The sequence below is a fragment of the Balaenoptera borealis genome, assembly GCF_965194805.1.
Source record: "Balaenoptera borealis genome assembly, chromosome: 2".
Lineage (NCBI taxonomy): Eukaryota > Metazoa > Chordata > Mammalia > Artiodactyla > Balaenopteridae > Balaenoptera > Balaenoptera borealis.
In genome coordinates this window covers 103,579,102-103,597,191 of record NC_138867.1, presented here as the reverse complement: position 1 = coordinate 103,597,191, position 18,090 = coordinate 103,579,102, and the positions used below count along the sequence as shown (strand labels likewise).

At 35.0% G+C, this 18,090-nt stretch overlaps 1 protein-coding gene across 6 annotated transcripts in view; it reads left to right on the top strand.

Annotated features, from left to right (window-relative positions):
- Window positions 1-18,090, top strand: part of CEP120 (centrosomal protein 120) — a 79,564-nt gene that overhangs the window by 36,720 nt on the left and 24,754 nt on the right. For 4 of the 6 annotated variants that reach the window (XM_082380701.1, XM_082380700.1, XM_082380704.1 and 1 more), the window contains 8 exons: window positions 21-170; window positions 930-1,112; window positions 2,926-3,022; window positions 3,127-3,279; window positions 3,828-3,917; window positions 7,428-7,520; window positions 8,595-8,756; window positions 12,223-12,345. In XM_082380701.1, the coding sequence (XP_082236827.1) occupies window positions 21-170; window positions 930-1,112; window positions 2,926-3,022; window positions 3,127-3,279; window positions 3,828-3,917; window positions 7,428-7,520; window positions 8,595-8,756; window positions 12,223-12,345 (1,051 nt within the window). The remainder of the gene's footprint in view (window positions 1-20; window positions 171-929; window positions 1,113-2,925; window positions 3,023-3,126; window positions 3,280-3,827; window positions 3,918-7,427; window positions 7,521-8,594; window positions 8,757-12,222; window positions 12,346-18,090) is intronic. The other 2 variants (XM_082380702.1, XM_082380703.1) reach the window with 2 other exon arrangements.

Genomic DNA, 18,090 nt, shown 5'->3' with positions numbered 1-18,090 from the left:
TTGTTTTTCTTAAATTCTAGGTACTCATATCCTTTCTTCGGAAGCGCAGCTCCTATTATGACTAATCCTCCTATAGAAGTTCGGAAAAACATGGAAGTTTTTCTTCCCCAATCTTACTGTGCATTTGATTTTGCAACTATGCCTCATCAGCTGCAGGATACCTTCCTAAGGTAATGTATACATGGTGTGTATGATATTATTTTCTCAAATCAACTCTTGAAAATTTGTATCATATTAACAAGAGGAATTTCTATATTTTTACATCCATAGCTGCTTATGCATTTGCGAATCTAGAAACAAATTTAAAATCTGTGACACTTGTGGTTCCACTATAAAGTTTTATGTGGTTACGAAGGCTCTTTTCAGATTTTCATATCTTGTTTGCCTGAGTTGGGATATTAGAACTTTCTTAAAACAATATATGAATAATGAAGGAACTTTGAAAAGTAATTTTGCTTTTTCCTAATATAATGTGACGATAAATAAACTGTTTAGTTTTTATTATTGATTCACTTAATGACTGTAATGCATTATTTGCTTTTTCTGTTTTTTCATCTATATAAAATGGAAATGTTGATCCAGCTATCTGAAATGGATTTGTGACAAAAAATGAGATCTGTGAAATGTCTTTGTACTTTCTCAGAGTATCACAATTTGAAAAGAATTTTAAAAGAAAGAATGAAGAGTAACTAAACGTTATGTAACCATTTGTGGGAATAGTAGTGTTCGGAAGGGTTTTCTTTATTGCACAGGAAGAGGTGTAAAAAAATGTAATAGTATTTTCTATTTGTTACCTGTGGAATTGAGCCTTTACATTCCAGGTAGCAAAAACATCTTTGGCTACATTAAAGGAATTCAAAAATTTTAGTCCAGAAAAGCCTTAGTTCAGAGTTGATAGGTATGAACATATGTTTCTCTTTTCCTTTTAGGATTCCATTGCTGGTTGAATTATGGCACAAGGATAAAATGAGTAAAGATTTACTTCTGGGAATTGCCAGAATCCAACTTTCTAACATCTTGTCTTCAGAAAAAACTCGCTTTTTAGGTTCTAATGGTGAACAGTGTTGGCGACAAACTTTCAGTGAAAGCGTGCCTATTATAGGAGCACAAGGGTAATGCATTTCCTAGAGCTGGTCTTATTAGCTTTACTTTTTATTCTGTTTAGCTAGCTACAACCTTATCCTTTCATGTCATTTCTTTTTTCTGAGATCTTTTTTCTTTGACCTATGGGGGTTATATCCTAGTTTGCTCTTTAGCTTTCTGATACCTACTATATCCTCACAGAGTGAATCTGTGCTACCGTAATACTGTAATACTTAGAGTGTTGAGTAAGTATTTCTCTCTCCTCTCTTTAGACTGATAATTTTAAGTTCAGGATCAGTTTGTTTTTTGTTTTTTTAGCTTAGTAACTCAGGGTCAAATTTATAATGTATTTTTACATTATTTTGAATTTTTCTACTTGAAAAATATTTAAACTTTTGCCTCAAATATAGTTGGAGAATGTTGCAAATGTTTGACACTTTAAAAAAAGAATATTCTTTTTTTGCCCTGAAATCCACTGCCACGGTGAAAAACTTGAGTTCACATATTTTACACAAAATCATTCAACAAATATGTTATCTTTTTATATTTAACAATAGAAATTTAAATTGACTTTAACCTTACATATCATATGCCTTTATTTTTAAAGGAATGTAGAAGAAAATCAGGCCCAGTAAAAAGCTGAGATGTAGAAGTATTATTGGAATTTCTTCCCTTACTTTTCCTCATCCATGCCACTTCCAGAGAGTGAAGGGTTTAGTAAACCTTTATTCACTTGGAGATCTGGGAACAGGTTTTTAGAGAATCAGTTACTCTGGTTAACTGAAAATTCTTTTAAAAATCAGCATTCTTTTCTCTTATTGTAAGTAGAATATAATGAAAATAATTATTACTTGTTGGAAGTTATTTTAATGCTGATTGCTTTGAATAACTTTTATTGCCCTGCTCTGTAGACAGACGTTTTAAGAGATTTACCTAAGTGAAAACTTCAGAGATGATAGCGCTTCATTTTATTCATTTCTTCTGAAATCTGAGATTAGAAGAAGAAAATGTAAAAGTTGATTAAGAGTTCTAATCGTGTGGGATCCATTCATTAAAGTTTTGTTTGATTTAAACAAAGCCACATTTTTTTGTTGCCAGAATTTTATTTTCCTCTAACATTTTGTCCTTTTATTTAATGGTAAATGCTGCATTCAGGTTCTGTGATACAGAAAGGTATTCGTTATAATAAAAAATAACATAATTATCCCACTTCTAGGATTTAATCCTGAAGCAGTGCTCATATCCAGTAAAAGATTTATGAACAAGGGTGTTCATTCCAGGAAAAGTAGAAAAAGAGTCCAGAATAATCTATATATAATTGAGTAGGGGAATTGTTAAGTTTTTAAAATTTTACTACATAAATTCATTAGTGTGTTTTACAGGCATTGAAAATTATATTTTTTAATTAATGTTTGTCATTACACAGGAGGAAAATGCAGGAGGATAAATGGGGAAAAAAAGGGCAAAACTGTATGATTTTAATGTGCATGAGTACATGTGTATCTACATATCTAAAAAAGAGGAAGGAAATGAAATTTTAGCAGTGATTATCTGTGGGCAGTGAGATTTAAAATTTCTCTTTTATATTGTTCAGTTTTTTCAAATCTGTAACTGTTATAGGTCATTTTGTAGTGAATGTAGGTATGTACTTAATACTGTTTGTGATCAAATAATATCACATATATAGAAGGTCTTGAAGTCTGCAGAAGCTGCTGCACTTTGAGCAGCAAGTGTCAGGTGCAAGACATGCTGTCTACTCAGTGCTCCAGCATTGGGGAAGTAAAAGGAAATAATATGAAAGTGTTTCCATGAGTTTTAAAATATTTCTGATTTCATTTGTAGGTCAAATAACAGGATAGTAGATCTTTCTTACACAGTGACTTTAGAAGATTACGGACTAGTGAAAATGCGTGAGATTTTTGTGTCTGATTCATCTCAGGTATATGTCATTGAATCTTATGAAATTATTCTTTAAAACAGACCTACTGTGTATATATGCGTGAGTGTGTTTGTTTCAGTATGCTTCTTTCATTCATATCTTAGGGTTTATCTGCTGTACAACAAAAGCCATCTTCTGTTCCTCCAGCACCTTGTCCTTCAGAAATCCAGACAGAGCCTCGTGAAACCTTAGAATACAAAGCAGCACTTGAGCTAGAAATGTGGAAAGAGATGCAGGAAGACATTTTTGAAAATCAGGTTACTTTTTAAATGTTACTTAAAAAGTTTTTTTGTCTATTTATTTCCCTTCTCCATAGTAGGCTTTTCTCTCTTTTCCATGGGTACTCTGTCTAGTCCCTTTGAATTCAAGAATGCCTTACTCTTTAAAAAAACAAAGAATAAAAAAATACTCAAAATATGACAGCTTCACAGAAGCCACCCAGAAAGGATTCTCCTAAACTTTCTCCATGATTTGTGGGCAAAATTAGCACTGAAGGTTAGAATTCAGAGGTTAAGGACTTGAAGGTTTCTTTTAATTTCAAGATCTCATTTAGCATACCCTTCTGGAAGCCAGAATCATCAGTTGTTAAACAAGAGAGGTAGAAAACAGCTATTAACTTTATACTGTCCTGAATTATATGGGTATTACTCACCTCAGGCATCCTCTGTTTTGTTTTAAATAAAATGGCATGTCTGAAAGAAATATATCAGTGATCAGTATTAATTATTTAACTGAAAACAGCTGGTTTATTTATTTGAAATATTTAGGGTTTCTCTTTTTTACTTGATTTTTGTTCCTTTGGCAGCTAAAGCAGAAAGAACTGGCTCATATGCAAGCTCTTGCAGAGGAATGGAAGAAAAGGGACCGAGAGAGGGAATCACTAGTAAAGAAAAAGGTAATGACTTTTATAAAAATTGAAGGAGGAAAGAAAGAATATTAATAATAGTATCTTCTATATACATTAAAGAAAATCTCTGGAAGGAATAACTAATTATAGTGGTTATATATTGGCCTGGATAAAGTGAATGAATGGGTCAGGGATAGGAAGAAGGGTTTTCACTGTAAGTTGTTTTGTACTCCTTAGATTTTGAACCCTGCAAATGTGTTACCTGTTCAAAAAGTGAATAAATATAGAAAGTGAATACTTTAGAGAAAAAGCCTATCTCTGTATTTAAAAAGAAAATAGAACATTTAAGTATATATAAATATTACATTATAATCTATTAGTTAGTAAAAAGGACCAAAAACTCTTAAGCTGTTTTAAAAGATTGAATCATGAAATGTTATAAATCACATCTTTTAAAATGATAACGTGAGACCATCTGATCTTATTCCAGAAAGCCAAAATTTAATATTTATCTATTTATACTCAAGTTATTGAGTAAAACAACCCTGAAAATTAGACTTGTCTCAAATATTCCAAATTCAAGTCTGTAAAAATACTCTCATATTAGTGGTTAATGAAATGTCTATAAATGGGAGAAGACAGTGGCAGGATAGTTTGCTATACTAGATCAAGAGACAGGACAGGGTATGGACTAGAAAATTCTTTAAAGTTTTTTCAGGTCTCTGACTTTTGGCCATTTATATTTAATAATTGACGTGCTTGGGTTTAAGTCTACTGTCTTGCTCTTGGTTTTCAATTTGTCCCATACATTCTTTGTTTTCTCTCTTTTCCTGCTTTCTTTTGCATTCATTGAATTTTTCTTTTTTTTTTTATGATTCCATTTTATTTCTACAGTTGCCTTATTAGCAATATCTATTTTTTTTTTTAGTGATTGCTGTAGGGCTTACAGTATGCATCTTTAACTTATCACAGTAAACCTTCAGATGATACAGCACATTTAGCTTTTAAGACAAGTTAATCTTTGAGCCATTTTTTAATGTGACTGATGGGTTTTTCGGTGTTGATGCTTATATGTAAAAGCAAAATATATGATGAAAATAACAAAGTATGGAAGTGAGGAAATGGACAAACGCTGTTGTAAAGTTTTCATACTATTTTACTAGTTTAAGCAATCACAATCTCTTTCCTAGATAACTACGTTTACTTCTTTATTTTTATTTTATTTATTTATTTTTATTATTATTTTCAGCCGCACTGTGCGGCATGTGGGATCTTCCCCACCAGGGATCGAACCTGTGCCCCCTGCACTGGGACTGCGGAGTCTCTGCGTTTACTTCTTAACTTGGTATCCTGTCCTCCATTACTGACCCCTGTAGCTTGCGATATCAGCCAAGAGTAGAGGAAGTCAGATTATGGACTCCTCCTCCTTAAAACACGTCATACTCCTCATCACATTTAGAATAAACCTCATCACATTTAGAATAAAACTCAAAGTTCTTACCAGGACCTACAAGGCTTTTTGTGATGTGTCCCCTCGCTTCCTCTGTGACCTCATCTTCTGTCAGCCTTCTGTTCACACAGTCTATTCTAACCATCTTGGCCTCTGTGTATTTCCTCAAACATGCTAAGCCACCTCTCTCCTCAGGATCTGTAGACTGCTTTTCTTTCAGAGATACTTTCTGGTTTCTGCTCAGAGTAATGTGAGCGAGGCCTTCTCTGACCACTGTATCCAAAGTACTGCTCTCTTCCCCTGCCCCCAGGCACTAACTGTCTCCTCATTCTGCTTTATTTTCTTCATAGCATTTACCTACTATTACATTAAATATCCATTTCTTTGTTTATAGTTTGTCTTCCCTCAGAGTATAGATTCCACATGACATTGTTTTGCCCAGCATCTGCTATGTATACAATAAATATTTGTTTAAATTAAAAGGATAATGAATGATTTCAGGTTTTATACAGTTTTGAGTTTGAGATGTATGGGGGCTATTGGCATGTTCAGCAGGTATTTGGATTTACAGGTCTGCAACTCTCGAGGGGGGTTTGACTTTGCAATATAAATTTGGGAGTTCTTTGTATCTGTGATGGTACGTAGATAAGATGTTTGGGTTGCCAGAGGACGAACATATGGTTTGAATACTTCCTCCCCATCCTGTTTACCTGTCTTTCTATAAGGCTTTTTTACATGTGGCACTCAGAATTTGACACACTTATATTAGTGATTTGGTTAAGAATTTAAAGATGAACCAAAAATCAGTGGTAGAGTTAACAGAATTAATAAATAAACGATCTTGCTTGGTTGGTATATTGGGCTAAATCATCAAAATAAAGTTTAATAAAGACAAATGTCAAATTCTGTAGTCAGAGTGAAACATTCACTTGGACAATGGGTATAGTTACTCCAAGTTTAAGAACAAAGACCTTGGGGATTTTCTTTGACGTAACGAACAGCATGACTAGCATCCTCAGATAGCAAATGCAATTTTAGATGGAGTTAAAATTAGGAGACATTTGCTGACCTGTCTTTGGCAGTGCACATTCTTTAGTCTCTGAACTAGTGAGATCACATCTGGGTACCATATTTTTGAAAGTACTTAGTTTAGAATGTAGACTCCAGATTAAATCCAAGATATTAGAGGATGTGGAAACAATAACATGTGAATAATAGTTGACGCTTGTGTTTATCTTGGAGAAAAAAAGACTAGGAGGATGTATGATGGCTATCACTGGAGTCAAATATGTGAAGATACTTTTTTTTTTCTTCCCAAGGGATAGAAACAGGATTAAAGGGTGGGCTTCTAAGGAGCATCAAACCCAGGCTTGTAAAGAGAAAATCAGGTTGGAGCCTGGGACCTGGAGACTCGTTGGTGAGGAGGATAGAAAATTTGGTTCAGAAAGTCCTAGTAAATAGGATCAGTCTGAACTAAAAGATAGAAAACCATGAGAGAGGATCCTATACAGGCCAAGCAGGTAGACCTCTTATCCTTAATGGGACTCACATCCTTAAAGACAGAGCAGAGCAGGACTTCAGGCTTGTACAAATTGGGGTACTAGGCTAAGGTCCCAAGCAGGAACTGTAGCTTCAGAAGCAATTAAGAACTCAGTTATTTAAACTGTAATAAAGGACTAGATCTCAACAATAGGAGGACTGACTTGAAACTGATTGGTGATAGCTGGCCTATCACCAATATTAGTTCCAGAGAAAGAGCATAAGTGACTAAGAGGGCTTCAGAAGACTACTGGAATATTGAGCAAGGCAGATTTTTAAGGAGCTAGGTTTTTACTAAAACACAAGATTTTACTGGCAGTCTAACTTACCACCCGGTGGGAGAAGGGCTTCCTCAGGAGACTGAATATTACTAGAGATACCCAAGCAGAAGCTAGATTGGCTTCCTTCCTTAGAGTATAGTGGAAAGAATTTCTGCTTTGAATTGGTATATGTAATTCATGATTTTCCTAGTCTCAGATCCTCTGTTTCAGTAAAATCATAATATATGCATTTTTGAATTTGTGTTTTGAATTTGGGGAAAAGATAAGGTAACTTTTATTATATTTTAGGTTGCTGAATATACTGTTCTCGAAGGAAAACTTCAAAAAACCCTAGTTGACTTGGAGAAGCGAGAGCAGCAGCTGGCCATTGCAGAATCAGAGGTACTGTATTCATCTATCATGTCTTTATTTCACAGAATCCATATATTAAATTCATACTATTCCTTTGTTTTTCCTTTGTACTGTATAAAGCATATTTCATGGAAATAGTCTTTCAGACATTATGGAGAAAACTGCTATTCAACTAGGTGAAGCATGTAGGTGAAACATGTTTTATATGTTAGAAGGTGAGGAATTAGGTAGAAAACTGTTATTTGAAACGGTTAACTATTATTCAGTCAGCTTTGGCTGACTTCTGCAATAGTGGAGATTTTTGGTTACCTTTGCAATTATGTGGAAGGAATGGATAGTTGCACTACCTAGAGAAAAGAGAAAATGTAGCATAGGCTCAGGGACCTAGAATCATGATTTTGTATTTCACTAAGAAGGGAATATACCTCTTTCTTGCCTATTAAAGATTAGATCCCAAGAAAGGATAAACTTACATTAGTACCATGCCTAGTTAGCATTTTTGTTAGGTCTTATTAAATTGTACCCTAAATACTTTTTTAAATTACTATAAAGTTCACCTCAAATTATTAGAATTTCTTCCTTGTGAAATTTATATGCCCCTTCCTTACCCAAATGTTTCTTAAAATTTTCTCAGCATATCACCCTAGCCTTATCTTTACACATTTTCGGCAATTTCTAAATTGATTTAGATTGTTAAACCTAAACATAATGTGTATTTGTTCCTAATACTAAGGCTTTGTTATCTTTTATGTGATTAGGTAAAAAATAAGAAGTTTCTAAAGACGTAAAGAAACTTGGGCATATTTGCTTACATAATAAAATGGGTTTATTCAAATAGGGGTTTTAAGCATTTAGGGCCTTTTCAATTGAATTTATGCATCATATATGGATTTGGGGATATACTTTGTATTTTAGGAGTAAATGATGATTGAAAATTTATACTTTCAATACACTTAAACATTAACTGTCTAATACGTGAAAATGATATAAAAATCACTTCATAAAACATTCTGAACATTTGACCATATATAAGGATAATAGAATATTGAATAGTATAATGCAGCTAGTAATAGGTCAGCCTCTTAAAGATGTACCTGTTTTAAGCTTCAGAGAGAAAGAAGGGAACTGAAATCAGAACGTGAACGGAACCTGCAAGAACTCCAGGACTCTATCCGTAGGGCCAAAGAAGATTGTGTTCACCAAATAGAGCTGGAAAGGTTGAAGATGAAGCAACTAGAAGAGGATAAACACCGACTTCAGCAACAGGTTGGATGAAAATACCTGTCATCTCTTTAAACTTAGAGTTTATTTGCATTCTAGAAATAATAGAAATCGTTCACTAAGGAGTTATAAAAATTCCCGGTAATTTGGATTATTAATCACATTTACTACACTGAGATTCAAATGTAAGTTGGATCTTCTTTTCCTGAAAGCTGAGGACTATATTGGAATAATCTTACTTCCCTTATAATTATTTGTATGAGATTGTGCTATATTTTAGTTAACTCTCATCTTAAAATTTGTTTCCAATAAATCTCCTTTGAGCAAATGTAGATATTCTTCATATATCACTGGACCAAGTTCAGTTAAGAACCAAATTTCATGAGAGAATTGTCTGTGCTCCTTTCCATTTTCTCACCTCTCAACCCATGCGCCTCAGCTTTCCATCCCCATTGCCCCAGCCAGCCAGTTGTCAGAGAAGCCACCAGTGGCTCAGTCACTAAGTTCAGTGGGTGTTTTTCATTTCTCATCTTACTCAAACTTATTGACAGCATCAACACTATTGTTCTTGTTTTTATATATTCTCTTCTCTCAACTTCTATAACACCACTCTTCCTGTTTTTCTCTACTTTTCTGGCCATGCCTCAGGTCCGTTGCAGGTTTATTTTCCTTTATCTAGCCATTAAATGTTGGACTTCCTCCAAGCTTCAGACTTACACTGTGCTAAACAATCTTATTCGTGCCTGTGGTTTCAGAGACAATCTGTATCTCTGAGACTTGTGCATTTATATCTCAAACCTTTCCTTTGCACTCTCAACCCATTTATCTCATTGCCTTTTAGACATCTCTACTTGGGTGTCTTAAAGGCATTTAAAACCCAACATGGTCCTCCTGTCCATACTTGACCTTGCTGTAAGTATTCTTTATGTCAGTAATGGACCCCTGTAACCTGTTCTTCCTGTCGCAGCCTGAGTGATATTTTTGAAATTTGGAATCATGACACCCTCCCTCTAAAACTGTTCAGGGTTGTCTTAATGCTCATAGAATAAAGATCAGAATTATTACCTTGCCCTACCAGCCTTTGCATAGTTTGGACCCAGCCTACCTCTCTCACCTCATCTCCCACTCTTTCACCTTTTCTGTGTGCTCTCCAGCCACACTCGTCCTCTTCAGGTCCTCAGGCATACCATGCATGCTTCACCCTTAGGATCTTTGTGTGTGCTGCTTTTTCTTGGCCTAGTGAACTATACTAATCCCTCAGTTTCCAGCTGAGGCATTACTTTCCCAGAGAAATCTTCCCTGACCCCTGCTGTCCAAGTCTAGGTCAAGTTTTTGTTACATGTTTTCTTGGGGTATTATTCTCTTATTCTATTTCTTTATGATACGTTATAGCAGTTTGTTTTTATTTTCATTAGTGTGATAATTTGATCAGTGTCAGATTATTAGTTCCATAAAACTGTTTTGGTTTCTGTCTGTATGCCTGGAGCCCAGCCAGTCTTCAGCACATAATAGGGGCTTAATAAATATTTGCTGGAAAAAGGAAGGCTCAAGCTGTTAAAAATGAAGCTTATCTGTCTTGAAACATTTCAGTGTAGATTAGATATGTATGATGAATGCCTCTGAAGTCTTTAGTAAATCCTGGCGTGAAGAATAGTTTCCATAGCAGTTCAGGGTCAGTTAAGATCATATTATTTAGGTGGTTATAAATATAAATTTGATTGTTGTGGTGGTGGTCTCATGTAAATTTATGAAAGATAAAGTTGTAAAAGTGGGCAATTGTGATGGGATTCTCCAGTAATGCTTCTCTTCTACCACTTATCAGGGAGATTCAGCCGTCTAGAACAAAGGCTTCTAACATGTATTAGAATTACCGGGGGAGCTCATGAAAAAATCCACATCTCTACCCTGTCCCAGACCGGTATAATTAGCTTACAACGTTGTGGGAAGAACCTTGGCGGGAAGAACTGGTATTTTGGAAAAATTCCCCGGGGCACTTCTAAAACATAAGCTAAGACATGGGGAAAAAACTGTGGTGGGCAGCAGAAGTTTCTGGGATGCCCAAATTGCTAAGTCCATGACTGTAAACATTTCCCCTTTTATATATAAGAAACCTTTTTAGGCCCTTACTCTGAACCAGGTTACATGTACTATACACACAATTCTAACTGGACAGGTAGAAGGGACAGATAGATATACTATCAGTGCAAGGTGATGAAGATTAAGTATAAATATTCAAATATGTAAAGGCAGTTATCAGAACTGAAAAAAATCAATGTAGTTTATAGACCACTTAGCAAAGAACCCAGTATGCCTAGTAGCTTGATTAGTCATTCTTAATAGTAGATTGATAATGTCCTGAATGGTCAAAAAAATGCCAAATATTAAGTTTATTAGTTTTTGTTTAAAACAAAAATGTGAGAGAGATTCTTTAGAGAGGTTTCTATTCAACTTTAAACATAAAATTTACATGTTCAAAGAGGTAAACTTCAGTTATACGGAAAACTTCCATGTATGGAATACTCATTACCTAAAGATGCTAGATAATTATCAATAATTCTAATTAGGATTTATTAGCATAAAACAAGAATTTATTATTGGTAATTTAAGTTCCATTTTTGCCACCAGTTTTCTCAGTATTTCGCATTTAGTTAAGTCTTAGTCTTAAAGAGATAATTGGGTTATCTAAAGATGGCTAGTCATATTGGTGTATGTTTTCAGAAAGCATCTTTAAACAGTGCTTATTTGCACTTGATTAGAAAAATCCCACATTTTAAAAGAATACCTTTATATCTTTTTTTCTTTTTCTTGGTAGTTTTGAAACTGTTCTAAGGGAAATTACAGTGTTTAGTCAAGGCGGTCTCTCTCACTTTTTTTTTTTTTTTTTTTTTTTTTTTTAAATTTAAGGAACTATTCATTAGAGCATCATTCTAGGGGATGAAAAGATCTGAATTCTCTTCATGCGTCTCCTAGTGACTAGCTCTTTGGCACTGCCTCAGTAATTTAGCTCTTTGATCCTCAATTTTCTTACCTATAAATATGAAGGGACTGGACCAAATAATCTGTAAGTTGTAATAGTATTGGAATTACGAAATTACAGTGTCAAATTATAGGAACAATAATACTGCCTTAAAATTAAACTTTCATCAATAATCAGGTATATCTATAATGCTCAATCTTACATGTTGCATTTTTAAAAATTATTTTCAGTATTTTTATAGACTGACTTTTCCATTTGCCATCCAAAATTTAACAAAAATGTTCTCAAGGTACTGGTTTTATAAGAAATTTCATACTCCTAAAAAGTTTTTATATATTGTTAATCAGTTGATTTACTGAATTTTTGAGATTACTAGAGATCTTAATTTTCTTCATTATACTTTATATATTTTCTAAATTTTCTAATAGAAACATGCCTTAAAGTAAGAAAAAAATGACACTATTGAATTGAATTCTGTAATACTAAACTTTGCACACTGCTGTTTTAAAGTGGCTATAATTTTTTTTAATACAGCTCAATGATGCTGAAAATAAGTATAAGATTTTGGAAAAAGAGTTCCATCAGTTCAAGGATCAGCAAAGCAGCAAACCAGAAATTCGGCTACAGTCTGAAATAAATCTTCTCACTTTGGAAAAGGTACCCATGTCAATTTATGGCAATTTAACTAGCCTTAATGATAAATTTATAAAATAAAAAATGATATGTGCATATACAATGTAATAACATTTAACTGTAGTATTCTGATATCAAATAAGAACATATCAGAGAATTTGAGGCACATGACTTTGTCAATACTTGAATTTCATGGCTTTTATCAGTTAGAGCCTATACTAGAGTCCTTGGTTACAGACAACAGAACTGAGTAACTCTTGGATTAAAGGAATTCACAAACCTGTCAGGAAAGCTAAAAAACCTGGGGGAAGCAAGTCATGGGCCCATCCTGTCATGAAACAGTCTACTCGGGATGCTACTGTTGGTTCCATGACTGCCATGTCCCTGGATTCTGTCTCCCCTGATTCTAGTGTTAGGCTGTTGAACTCTCAGTTTTGCAGTAGCCATTGTGAATACCCTCTCTCCATAATACTGCCCTTTAGATTCACTGTCTCAGGTAGGAGCACGCATTTAAATCACAGGTCTGTACTCTACTCTTAGTTTGGAAGAAGGGATAGCCATCCTATTTTGCTTTCTGTGGTTGGAAGCCAGGTCCTGACTCTCATTTATATTGGGATTCCCCACAGACAGAATGTTCAAGTTCTAGGCATTAAAAAATGTGTAATACCCAACAGACAATCTAAGTTTGACAATATGAGCTCTTGCATTTTAGAGTTTGATAAATTTTAGGCATTATTAAAAATATATAGCATGCTTAAGAAAATAACAGAGTTAATAATAAACAGGAAAATAAGCTTTAGAAGCTTAAGGATTTAATTGTCGTGGCAGCCATTGCCTGTCTGTTCCAACTCAGCATTGTATTAAAGGCTTTCTTGCCCTTTCTCTTCTGTAGATTCAGCCACTAGGGGACACTAACAGAAGATTGGTAGATAGGAGTTGGGAAGATGCCAGAGTAGTTCTTTCTTCTCTCTCTTTTTGCCTCTCTACTTCCCTTATTTTCTGTGGCAGTAGTTACATCTTTTTATGGTTCCATCTCCCACCAGGCATCCCTTCTCCAGCTTCCTTTAGGCAGTCTCCACTGTGGTTCTAGCCCACTGGACACCCCCAGTTTGTGGGTTGCTTGTATTAAGAACTACTATTTCCTGGTACCTTTTTGTAGTCCCTCCTGCCTAGGAGAGGTGGGGGCTTCTTGCTGCTGCTGATCACTGGGTTGCCTCACCATATCCTCTTTGGCCTTTCTGCTCTTCCTTTATCTGTTGAACCAGTTTCCTGTATTAAATTACTTCTGATTTCTAGATTCCTGGCAGGATGCTGATTGATAGAGTTGGTTTTTCATTATCCAGCAAAGATGTATGCTATTTATGATACCATGCTAAATGCCATCATGAATGATTCAAAAGCGTTCAGGATACCGTCAAGTAAATAACAAGTTACAGAAGGAGACAAGGAACATACCCAAATAATTATAGCAAAAGGCAAACGAGCAGATATCATCTAACTTTCTCTTACTAAATGCCATGAGTCCAAAGGGAAAACAAAGTCAGCTTCTGAAATCAACACACTAAGTATAAAGAAGGAATGAGATTGTATATGGAGCCTAAGAATAGGTGAAACTTTAAATAGGTAGATATGTGGGTGAGGTTATTCCAAAAAGAAGCACTGAACAAAAGTATAAAAAAGATTAAAAAGTCTATTGCATATTTGGATAGCTGCTTGACTAGAACCTAGAGTCTAATCATTATAGTAGTATGGTTTACCCTTGAACAACATTGAGTTTGAACTGTGAGGGTCCACCTATACACAGATTTTTTTCAGAAAGTACATTCTACGGTACCACATATTCAGAGGGCCAACTGTAAAGTTGTAGGCATTTTTTTGACAGCATGGAGGATTAGCATGCATACCCCTGCATTGTGCAAATGTCAGCTGTAGTTTTTAAATAAATGTAGGCCTGATAAGAGAATGCTGGAAATAAAGGTAATTTTCAGCCATATGAGGGAAGACCTTAGATGTTTACTTAAAGAATTCATATTTCATCTGGTAAGAAAAGTCAGAGGTTACTCTCAAATTTATAAGATTGGCTTAATGGATGTTAATATTAATAGAAATGAAGATTTTCGATGAACTTTTTTGGAGAGATGGAAGTTGTAGAGAATTCAGATTTTAGACATACTACATTTGAGATGCTAATGCAGTAATCTTAGTAAGGAGTTAACTAAGTGGTTAAAAAATGAGAAAATACAGTAGGAAGAGAAAAGGGCTAGACAAACAGATTTGAGAGTGATTTGAATAAAGTAACAGCTTACAAGTATATGCAATTGCTTAAGGAGTGTTTAGGAAAGCTAATTGATGATAAAACTTAGGGGGATGTTCAGCTTTGAGAACAATCAAGAGTTGGGGAAGGAGGCTAATGAGATTTAGAGAAGTAATAAAAACAGTCTAGTGCTGTGCCCAAAAGGAAAGGGGGAGTTTAAAGAATGAGGAAGTGAAAGTAATCTCTCATGATGGGCAAGTCAAGAGTGGTTGAGGAAAGACCATGTGTTTGGCAGTTAAGAGGTCACTGATTTTTACGAAGCCAAATTGCAGAAGGTTATAGAAAGTTTGACTTTGAAAAGAAAACAAGAAAAGGGCTTCCCTGGTGGTGCAGTGGTTAAGAATCCACCTGCCAATGCAGGGGACACGGGTTCGAGCCCTGGTCTGGGAAGATCCCACATGCTGAGGAGCAGCTAAGCCTGTGAGCCACAGCTACTGAGCCTGTGTGCTGCAACTACTGAAGCCTGCACACCTAGAGCCCGTGCTCTGCAACAAGAGAAGCCACCGCAGTGAGCAGCCCGCGCACCGCAACAAAGAGTAGCCCCCGCTCAGCGCAACTAGAGAAAGCCCACGCACAGCAACGACGACAAAATGCAACCAAAAATTTTAAAAAATAATAAAAAAAATAAATTTCAAAAAACCCCGGAAGACAAGAAAAAATGTAGCCCAAGGGCCTAAAGCTCTTGAGAAAAGCTTATTTAGAGGTAGGAAAATCAGAGAATATTTTTAGATTAAGGACAAGAAATTAACAACAAGGAGAAATTGAAGCTTTAAGAGAGGAGGGGATGGTTGGAGCATAGATATAAAATTTGGCCCTTGATATGACTATTCAAGAGGCAGAAGGGTGCATATAAAATATTTGGAGACAAGAATAAGAGTGGTTAGAGTTGAAAAGGGTATTAACTGCTTTCTTCTAGCGTTTCTGAATTCATTAAATGTTTCTGCAGCTTGTCAAATGCCATGCTGTTTTTGGTTCCTCTTCTTACCCCGATATCTATTTAATTGCAAAGTCTTGTTGATTCTGCTTCTTACATATCTGGACAATCTCTTCATTCTCCATTTTTGGCCTTCTCATTTCTCTACCAGTGACCTTGAATTTGAATCAAACTGGACATTTCCCACCCCTTTTGATTAAACCAAATATTAAAGTATTTGTTTTTATATTATGAATTATGTGGCCTGCCAGAGATATTTGAAGCATTCAGACAATATCTCATCAATTCTCACAAGTTCTCTTAAGTAGGTGTCAAGAGTATTTCCATTTTATCTTGGGGAAATTCAGGGCCAAATATCTCAAAATTGGAACAGAGTGCTTATCATATTCATCTTTTCTGAATATATACTAGATAGTGTATCACCATAGAAATAATTGTGATTTTTAAAAATTTCTTCTTCCAATTACACTTCTACCAAAAGGATAAAAATCACCAAACATATTACAAATATAAACAGCACCATGAACTTGTTGAGGAAAAAAAAAAGTGTAATGGAAGCACCTTTATATCAGACCTAATGAATTCATCCACTGTTTTTAAACGCCTAGCAAAACAAGGCTTCTCAGCTCTTTGAACATTCTTCGTAAGTTTTTTTTGGAGCCAGAAGAGGGCAGAATCTTATTTCTTAAGTAACAAAGAGATAAAAGCATAAAAAGGAAGACTTAAGTGAAAAAGTACCTGATTTAGTCTACAACTTCCGATTATGTCTGATTGAGAGCTTTTTTCTTTTCTGTTTACTCATCTCTTCAATATAACACAAATATTTCCATTTTCACTGAAATCGTCTAAAAATAAGTTAACATTAAGATACAGTTTTACCAAATGCAATTCTTAAATCCCTTAAGAAGTGAATGATAGTTTGATGTGCTTTTAGCTAGGAAATGACTTTTAGATGGCTTAAAAACAATTGGAACTTTTGAAAAATAAAATAGGGAAAGCATTATAATTTAGTAATGCATACAGAAGATTAAGACAGAAACTAAATTTGTGTATTTAAGAACATTTGGTGAGTATCTACTGTGTCTTAGGACAAAGGGAAAAATGAGAGAAAAGAAAAGAGTAAAAGTATGTTATCCTTTTGGGACCTCACTTTTTTTTTTTTTGATGTGGACCATTTTTCAAGTCTTTATTGAATTTGTTACAATATTGCTTTTGTTTTATGTTTTGGTTTTTGGGCTGCGAGGCATGTGGGATCTTAGCTCCCCGACCAGGGATCGAACCCACACCCCCTGCATTGGAAGGCATAGTCTTAACCACTAGACCGCCAGGGAAGTCCCTGGGACCTCACTTCTAAAAGAGTTTGTAATATAATTGGGGAGATGACTCAGAGAACCTTAAATGACCATATATAATCGAATACCAGGGAATGTGATAGGAACTCTTTGCAATTCAGAAAGAAGTCATTTGGTGTTCAGAATATAGTAGTTTTAAGACAGCTCCATGGAGAGGTAGAATTTGAGCTGAATCTGAAGTTTTAAATAAGCAATGAAGAAAAAGAATCGACAGGCTCAGGAAGTAACTTGGACAAGGTGTATATGTAGGGGAGACAAACCCGGTGGTTGGAGTAGAGGGTTTCCTGTTGAGGAATACCAAGAAAGTAGTAGAACAAGTAGGATGGAAATTATATCTCAGAGTGCTTTAACACCTAGGCAAAGGAGTTTAGGCTCAGTCCTGTAGGCAAGTAGTAGCTGTTGTAGATTTTTTAGTAGAGAGTAAATTGATGTAATAGTGATTTGCAGGATTTGTAGATAGAATACGTTTGAGGCTGAGCAGACGAGAGATGAGATAAGCCTGAGCTTAGGAAATGGTAGAAAGAACATAAAAGAATAAAACTGGAAAACATTTCAAGGAAGAAATCTATAGGTTTTTGTTACACATTGGAACTGGGGAATAGGAGATTAGAGGCAAAGACAATGCCATGCCTCCAGTAGAGAATTAGAGTTGTGGGTATATCAAGGATAGAAACAGGGACATTGAGAATCAGTGAAAGTCTGTGCTTGATCTTCAGTAGCCTCTGAATTGACTCTAGGTCCTGAGCCAAGTTTTAATTTGAGTCTATAACTTGGCTTATGATTTAAATCAGAAAAGCCTTCCTGAAGTCTCATATCTACCCACAAAAAGGGCTCTTAACTCGAGGTCTTTGAATGCCCTGAAATTGTGTCAAAATTTTGCTTGTGTACCTTTTTTTGGGAATTGGGTCCATATATTTCTTTAGAATCACAGAGGCATCTGTATCCTTAAAAAAAGTTAGGAATCACTGATTTGGTAGTTTGGGATGAATTAGAAAAATGATGTGTAACGTCTCAGATTTGTTAGCTACAGTTTTTTTTTGTTTGTTAAGAATAAAGACATTATATGTTTTGATTATATATGCATTTTAAATTAGTGTGAACTACTGTGTGAATATCAATGCAAATGTGAGTTATTTTGATAATCATGGCAAAACTGATAAAATCTCCCC